The sequence below is a fragment of the Callorhinchus milii genome, unplaced genomic scaffold (genome assembly GCF_018977255.1).
Source record: "Callorhinchus milii isolate IMCB2004 unplaced genomic scaffold, IMCB_Cmil_1.0 Scaffold11, whole genome shotgun sequence".
NCBI lineage: Eukaryota > Metazoa > Chordata > Chondrichthyes > Chimaeriformes > Callorhinchidae > Callorhinchus > Callorhinchus milii.
In genome coordinates, this window is record NW_024704752.1 from 940,766 (window position 1) to 949,199 (window position 8,434).

Genomic DNA, 8,434 nt, shown 5'->3' on the forward strand with positions numbered 1-8,434 from the left:
GAGCAGTGCAGAGCATATTGTAAAGTGTATTTTGTGTGCAAAACCCGGCAGCCAATTGCACACAACAGTGTCCCACAAACAGTTATGGAGTTTTTTTTTTAAAAAGTATGACTATCCCTGGAAAGTGATTCGCCAATTGACTAACTACTTACTGCTCGGTAAACAGAGGCGTGTGGAGTAAGGAAACTTGCCTTGAGATTTCGGCCTGCCCGGGAATCAAACCCAGGTCCTCTCGCTTGCGAGGCAGGGAAGGAGATAGAGAGGTGCTGAGGCATGAAGAGGTTTATTGATGACACTTATAAATGTTTACAGCACAGGTGGCGATTCAGCTTATCTTGGCGTCACCTTTTCTGTGACCAGTTATAATTAAAGTATTCTCAGAAAGTGATGGAATGAACCTAAGTAAATCACTTGATAATGAGATGATTACGATACATATAAATATATACAGTATACATAATTACACATTAAAAGCTGAATCATAAGAGGACAAATCACTGACTTTGCTTTTACCGAGTTTATTATTTTAAATATAAACACTTTTATATATAGATGACTTTTATACAATAACAATCCTTGCATTTGATATAGCGCCTGAGTTATTACGTCATTGAGACATATCAAAGCTCTTCAGAGAATATAAAGTGATTTGACTGTATATTTTGTGGGTGAAACGCAGCAGCCAATTGCACACAGCAACGTCCCACAAACAGTCCTGTGCCCAAAGTGCCCAATTTAATACTTTTTATTTAAAACAATAAAACCTCCAGCAGCATCTCCCCTCGCTCAGGCTCCACAATGCCCTCGCTCACTCGGACTCCTCATCCTCATCCTCCTGGCTGATCTGGAAGTATCTCAGCTCGTAGCTCTCCTTGTCGCTCGCTACCACCCGTAGCCAGTCACGAAGGTTGTTCTTCTTCAGGTATTTTTTGGTCAAATATTTCAGGTACCTGAGAGAGGAAAGCAACGGTGATTATCACAGCCTGACCAAGCACAGCCCTCCCATCAAATGTGGCTTCCCCACACTGCTCCATCCCATCACGACTGTTTGTGGGACATTGCTGTGCGCAATTGGCTGCACGTTCGCCCACAAAAAACATAGTCAATTCACTTTACAGTGTGTTCTGTGAAGCGCTTTGGGACGTCCTCTCGACGTGAAAAGCGCTATATCAAATGCAAGTATTATTATTATTATTATCATGTACAGAGAGGGAATAATAACCCTTGCATTTGATATAGCGACTTATCACGTTGTTGAGACGTCTCAAAATGCTTCATAGAATTTTAATCTAAACAAAGGATGCATAGCTGTATAGTGTTAGTCAGACGCCATCTGGAGACTGCATTCAGTTTTGGACACCACACCTCAGAAAAGATATATTGGCCGTGGAGGGGGTGCAGCGCAGGTTCACTAGAATGTTACCAGGCCTAAAAGGGTTAAGTTACAGGGAAAAGCTGCGTAAACTTGGATTGTAATCCCTTGAGTTTAGACGGTTGAGGGGGGATTTGATTGAGGTATTGAAGATGATAAAGGGCTTTGATCGGGTAAATAAATACAGAGAAGCTATTTCCTCTGGTGGGGAAATCCAAAACAAGGGGAATAGTCTTAAAATTAGAACCAGGCTATTTAAGTGTAAAATCAGGAAGCATATTTTCACTCAAAGGGTGGTAGAAATCTGGAATTCTCTCCCCCAAAAGGCTGTGGATGCATCCACACCTTCAAGAGTGAGGTTGATAGGTTTTTGGTAGGTCAGCGTATTAAAGGATATGGGGAGAAAGCAGGAAATTAGAATTAAAAGGATTAGTTGAGGTACAGATCAGCCATGATCTAATTAAATGGCAGAACAGGCTCGAATGGCAGATGGAATTTAGTGTGGTGAAGTGTGAAGTTATTCTCTTAGGTAGAAAAACGATTATTTTCTAGAGGGGGAAGAGATTAGATAGCGTTAGAGGGATTTGAGTGTCCTTGTACACCAGTCTCAAAAAGTTAGTTTGCAGGTGCAGCAGCAACTAAGAAGGCGAACGGCACGTTAGCGTTCATTGCAAAAGGTTCAGAGTACAAGAGTAGGGAAGTCTTGCTGTAGCTGTATAGAGCTTTGGTGAAACCGCACCGAGAGTATTGTGTGCAGTTTTGATCTCCTTATTTAAAAAAGGACATACTTGCCCTCGAGGGGGTGCAGCGTAGATTCACTCGGTTAGTTCCTGGGATGAGGAGACTGACCTATGAGGAGAGGCTGAATAAACTGGGGCTGTATTCTCTAGAGTACAGAAGAATTAGGGGGATCTTATTGAAACATATAAGATTCTTAAAGGGCTGATAACGTAGACACTGAGGGTCTGTTTCCCCGGTGGGAGAATCTATAACGAGGGGTCACAGTCTGAAAATTAAGGGTTAGCCTTTTAGAAGAGTTGAGGAAACGTTCCTTCACTCAGAGGGCAGTGAATTTATGGACTTCACTCCCCCAGAAGGCTGTAGATGCTCAGTCCTTGAACATCTTCAAGGCTGAGACTGATAGATTTTTAAAAAACAGAGGGATTAGGGGATATGGGGATAGGGCGGGTAATTAGAGTTAGGTCAGAAGATCAGCCATGATCTTATCGAATGGCGGGGCACAGGCTCGAGGGGCCGAATGGCCTACTCCTGCTCCTAATTCTTATGTTCTTATGAAGGGCTGAATATCCTCCTCCTGTTCCTATGTATTTTGTGGGTGAAACATGGCAGACCTTTGCGCACAGCAGTGTCCCTCAAACAAACGTGGATTGAGTGACCAACTTTTTGGGGGGAATTTATTGGCAAAGACACCGGGAGAGAGAAAAACTCACTTCTCTTTTTGAATAGGATCTTTAATCGCCACCTGAACAGGCACTGACTGGATCTCGGCTTCACGTCTCATCCAAAGATGTAAGAGGAAAAAGGGATAAGGAGGGCTGGGGCGGAATATAGAATCCAGCAAGGACTTGTTGGGCTACAAAAGTCTGTCCCATTCCCAGCTGCTTGCTCCTGCAAGGCGACCCAAAAGTCATAGTAACTATTAACTAAAAAAAATCATTTATTTAAGCCTTGTTAAGACACTGCAATCGTATCACAACTTTTGGTCACCCTGTATATGTATTTAATAAAAACATCTATCTGGATTCTTCTGGCTGAGAATTCCACATTTCCCACCATCTTTTGTTTCTATTCTTTTAAATCTGGGTTGTGATTAACTTGTGTAGTGTGTCGCCTCCTGTTTCTACATCTTTCTGAAATCTGCTTGCAGATTTGCTCCTCTATCTCATTCCCACTATTTGGTGGTCTATGGTATACACCCAGCAGCGTAACAGCTCCGGTAATCTGCTGACATAATCGAGAAATCATCTGTTTATACCAGGCCCCAAGTCCGAGCTGATACTTGCCTCTTTGAAAATGGTCTGGTGGAGGTGACTGTAATCCTTGTCTTCAGACGTTCGATCTGAACCACGTTGCTCAGGTTACCGGTCTTCGCACCGACCTTCACCCTCTCCCGCAGGAACTGTTCCTGTCGCCCGCGGGAAAACACAAACATTGGGACACTAGGGAAGGGGGCCCTAGTCACGATTAGGGACTGGCACCCTAACCACACCAGCACATTTAATAACAATCCTTGCATTTGATATAGGGTCTTATCACCTCATTGCGACGACTCAAAAGCGCTTCACAGAATATACCGTATAGTGAATTGACTGTATTTTGTGGGCGAAACACGGCAGCCAATTGTCCCACAGTCGTGGATTGTGTGACCGCATTTTTATTTTTATTTTTTATTGAAGGGATAAATTACCACCGGAAAGCAATCCGCTAATCGACTTAATAACCGCGTTCCTACTTATGGTTAGGTAAACACTGACTTGCGAGGTGAGTGCGCTAACCACTACGCTACAGGACTTTTAGTCCTGATTCAGCTACACACAACTCCACTGAGTGCAAACGTGTCACAGCCACGTGCCACAGCCACAAAATTCCACCCCCTTCAATTTCCACCTCATGTAAATCCCCCCCCACCATCATCCTCCCCCACCCAGAACCATCACCCAAGGCTCAGAAACTCTGCACATTTGCAAGTTGCGTTTCAATCCGGGGGGGAAAAAAAACTTACAAAGTTTCCGCAATCTAAGATGCCGTCCTCAACCGGGTGGGAGAGGTTGACGGTGAATTTCCAAACTCCCTTCTTCACCGCCTTCTTCTTCATGACCACGGATTTCTTCTGCAGAAAGAATAAGTTAATCACCGCACTCCATGTCAGGACCTCAACTCAACAACCCATCCCCACCCTCACTCCGACAGTCTCTCACTCTCTCCCTTATAGCCCCTTCCACTTCTCCCCCCCCCCCCATACACACTCACACCCCCTCCCCCACTTCCCCCCTCCCACTCACTTGGTCACTCATTAATACCCACTCTCTCACTTTATCTCACACTCTCTCACACTGTCTTTCTCCCTTTCTTTCTCTCTCACACTATCATTCGCTCTCTCCCACACAATGTCTGTCTCCCCCCACACTCTCTCTCTCCCCCTGACCCCCCCACTCTCTCTCTCCCTGACCCCCCCACTCCCCCCACTCTCTCTCCCCCTGCCCCCACTCTCCCCCTACCTCTCTCTCCCCTGACCCCCCCACTCTCTCTCCCCCCCCCACTCTCCCCCTACACTCTCTCTCCCCCGACCCCCCCCCCCCCACTCTCTCTCTCCCCCTGACCCCCCCACTCTCCCCCCCCCACTCCCCCTACCTCTCTCTCTCCCCTGACCCCCCCCACTCTCTCTCTCTCCCCTGACCCCCCACTCTCCCCTACACTCTCTCTCTCCCCTGACCCCCCCCACTCCCCCCCACTCTCTCTCTCTCCCCCTGACCCCCCCCCCCCCCCCACTCTCCCCCTACACTCTCTCTCTCCCTGACCCCCCACTCTCTCTCTCCCTGACCCCCACCCCCCCTCACTCTCTCTCTCCCTGACCCCCCCTCCCCCTACACTCTCTCTCTCCCCCTGACCCCCCCCACTCTCCCCCTACACTCTCTCTCTCCCCCTGACCCCCCCCCCACTCTCCCCCCCCCTCTCTCCCCTGACCCCCCCCCCCCCCACTCTCTCTCTCCCCCCCCCCCCCACTCTCTCTCCCTCCCCCCCACTCTCCCCTCACTCTCTCTCCCCCTACCCCCCCACTCTCCCCCTACACTCTCTCTCTCCCCCTGACCCCCCCCACTCTCCCCCCACTCCTCTCTCTCTCTCTCCCCTGACCCCCCCCACTCTCCCCCCCCACTCTCTCTCCCCTCCCCACACTCTCCCCCCCACTCTCTCTCCCCCTGACCCCCCCCCACTCTCTCTCCCTGACCCCACTCTCTCTCCACTCTCTCTCTCCCTGACCCCCCCCCCACTCTCTCTCTCGCTCCCCCACTCTCACACCGTCTCCCACTCACCGCCATCTTGTCGCCGAGTAAAGAGGAAGCCCCGCCCCGCGGCGGCGCCATTTATACCCAGTTGCGCGGTGACGCCATCAGCGCGCGCCGCCTGAAGCCGGAGCGGAGTCACGTGCCGGGGGCGGCCCCGCTGGTCGCCACGTGGCTGCAGAACCTGCTCTGCGTGTGTCAGCACATGCAGGTCATACATGATGTTTGCATGTCATCACGTTGGCCAATCAGCTGCTGACATTGTAACCCTCTGCACGAGAGAGCTGCAGTTGAGGGTGTTCGTGGGCACACAACGTACACACAGCGCCGCTCCACAATAACAGGCCCTGAGCGCTCAACGCGCAAAGCCCACGACCATTGTATTGGAGCATCGGCTGCGGAGGAACACCCTTCTCTTTGCCAATACAATAGCGTCAGAGACCATCGTTACTGTCCGTCCACACAGACACGCACTGCCTCTAAAGTTTCATCTAAACCAGGCTCCTCAGCTCGGATTTGAAAGGTGAAATGGATTATTATTATTACAACAACAACAACAAGATTCCATTTATAGAGCGCCTTTCACGTCGGGAGGACGTCCCAAGGCGCTGCACAGTTGGGTCAGGACCCGAGCATTGGGGGGAAATGGTCAGGGTGAGGGAGGGAAGGGAGGGAGGGGAAATGGTCAGAGTGAGGGAGGAAGGGAGGGAGTGAGGAGGGGGAAATGGTCAGGGTGAGGGGAGGAGGGAGGGAGCGAGGAGAGGGTAGAGAGTCGAGAGGGGAGCTGAAGGCACGGCCAAAGAGAAAGATCTTGAGACCGGCCTTGAAGGAGGAAAGGGAGGAAGCGGCGAAGGCACTGGGGGATAGAGTTCCAAAGCCTCGGGGCTGAGAGGCTGAAGGCCCGGCCACCGATGGTCGGGCGGTTGGGGCGGGGGATGTGGAGCAGACCGGAGCCAGAGGAACGGAGGGTATGGGCAGGTAGGTAGGGGGATAGTAGGTCGGAGAGGTAGGAGGGAGCGAGGCCGTGAATGGCCTTGTAGGTGAGGGTGAGGATCTTGAATTCGAATTCAATTATTATTGTCAGCCTGAGCTCAAATCACATTTGCTTCAATGCTCAGCATTGCCCCCAGTAACCTTTTGGGGAGAGAGAGGGGTATTTTCAATTAAGTCTGCAAAAACTCACCTGTGCTTGTATTTTTAATTTTCTATATGTGAATAAATGTTTTTAACCTGCAGACTTTCAGGCCTGTGTAATATCAAGTCTTAAAAATAGTATAGTGTGTGAAAAGTATTTGCATAAAATCAAGCGAGCACGTTTAATAGAATCATTAACCTCTGGTGCTTGCATTAGGCCATGTCAAGAACCAAACACAACAACAACAACAAAATGACATTTGTATAGCGCTTTTCACGTCAGGGGGATGCCCCAAGGTGCTGGACAGTCAGTTATGGACCTGAGCTGAGGTTCGGGATCGGGGAGGGTGGAGGTCAAGGAGGGAAGCAGGGAGCTTGAAGGCATGGTCGAAGAGGAGTGTCTTAAGATGGGTCCTGAAGGAGGCATGGGAAGGGGTGAGGCGGAGGGACTGCGGGATGAAGATCCAGAGGGTGGTGGGGGACGTGAAGCAGGCCGGAGCTCGCTGAGTGGAGGGAGCGAGCAGGATGGTAGGGGATTAGGAGGTCGCAGAGGTAGAGGGGAGCAAGGCTATGGAGGGCTTTGAAGGTGAGGACCAGGATCTTGCACTGAATCCTCTGTGTGATGGGAAGCCAGTGGAGTCGGGCGAGGGTGGGGGTGATAGGGTCACGGAGCCTGGTGTGGGAGAGGACACGGGCTGCAGAGTTCTGGATGATCTGCAGCCTGTGGAGGGAGGAGTTGGGGAGGCCGACGAGCAAGGAGTTTGCATAACCAAGCCTCGATGTAATGAAAGTTTTAATAGGGTTCCAGCGTTCTGCGGTGTGATACGGTGGCAGAGCTGGGTGATGTTGCGGAGGTGGGGAAGGCAGAGCGGGTCATAATAATAATGGGATGGATGTGTGGTAGAAAGGATAATTGAGGGTCAAACAAGACCCCAGGGTTCCGGACTTGCTTAGTAAGGTGGAGGGTGCAACCATGGATAGTGATGCTGTCAGGGTCTGAGGTGAGGAGTTGCTGACAGAAGCCAATCAGGGCAGCTCCGATCTTGTTGACGTTTAACTGAAGAAAGTTAGTTCTCATCCAGGACTTGATGTCTGACAGACATTCTGCGTATGATGTCACCAAGAGGGAGCCATATAGATGTTGAAGAGCAGGGGACCAAGGACAAAGCCCTGAGGGATGCCACATAAGACGGTGCAGGAGCTAGAGGAAAACCATTTGTGGAGATGAAGTGGAGGTGGTGTGAGTGATATGATCTGAACCAGTCAAGGATACAGCCGGTGAGAGGAGAGGCGGTGGATGAGGATAGAGTCCTGTAGCTCAGTGGTTAGAGCACTCGCTTTGCAAGCAAGAGACCTGAGTTCAACCCAGGCAGAGGGCGAAACCTTGGGCAAGTTTCCTTACTCCACACAGAGCCTAATAATAATCCCTCCAAAACCAAAAACAATAATAAATTGGTCATTTTCAATCTACGACTGTTTGTGGGACATTGCTGTGCGCAATTGGCTGCCGCGTTTGCCCACAAATATAGTCAATTCACTTTACAGTGTGTTCTGTGAAGCGCTTTGGGACGTCCTACCGACGTGAAAAGCGCTATATCAAATGCAAGGATTATTATTATTATAGAGTGGTCGACGGTGTCGAAGGCAGGAGAGAGGTCAAGAAGGATGAGGAGGCAGAGAGGGCCCTGGTCACAGATGGAGAGAATGTCATTTGTCACTTTGACCAGGGATGTTTCTGTGCTGTGGACGGCAAGGAAACCAGATTGGAAGGGTTCAGAAAGGAGGTGGTGGGAAGCTATGAAGCACTGCGGTTTTTAATGGGGTGGGAACAGTAACAGTGGACAGAGAGTAGTTTATGATATCTGTGAGCAGAGGAGGTGGAGCTGAGAGGTAAGAAGAGGGTTAT

General features: G+C 50.0%; 1 protein-coding gene across 1 annotated transcript; it reads right to left on the bottom strand.

The window, feature by feature from the left end:
• Window positions 1-267: 267 nt before the first annotated feature.
• LOC121848007 (60S ribosomal protein L22-like 1) lies at window positions 268-5,483 on the bottom strand. The gene is made up of 4 exons (XM_007909673.2): window positions 5,425-5,483; window positions 4,116-4,223; window positions 3,397-3,518; window positions 268-950 (listed from the first exon to the last, which is right to left on the bottom strand). Exons 1-4 carry the CDS (start codon window positions 5,473-5,475, stop codon window positions 809-811), a joined length of 423 nt encoding a protein of 140 aa, XP_007907864.2. The 5' UTR covers window positions 5,476-5,483; the 3' UTR covers window positions 268-808.
• Between the last annotated feature and the right edge of the window lie 2,951 nt (window positions 5,484-8,434).

What these genes read in the sequence shown, in the direction of transcription:
- LOC121848007 (XM_007909673.2), bottom strand. Translation starts at nt 5,475, where the DNA reads ATGGCGCCGCCGCGGGGCGGGGCTTCCTCTTTACTCGGCGACAAGATG. An exon ending in TACTCGGCGACAAGATGGCG is followed by an intron (nt 4,224 to 5,424) that starts GTGAGTGGGAGA and finishes TTCTTTCTGCAG; the next exon opens with AAGAAATCCGTGGTCATGAA. An exon ending in ACCAGACCATTTTCAAAGAG is followed by an intron (nt 951 to 3,396) that starts GCAAGTATCAGC and finishes TTCCTCTCTCAG; the next exon opens with GTACCTGAAATATTTGACCA.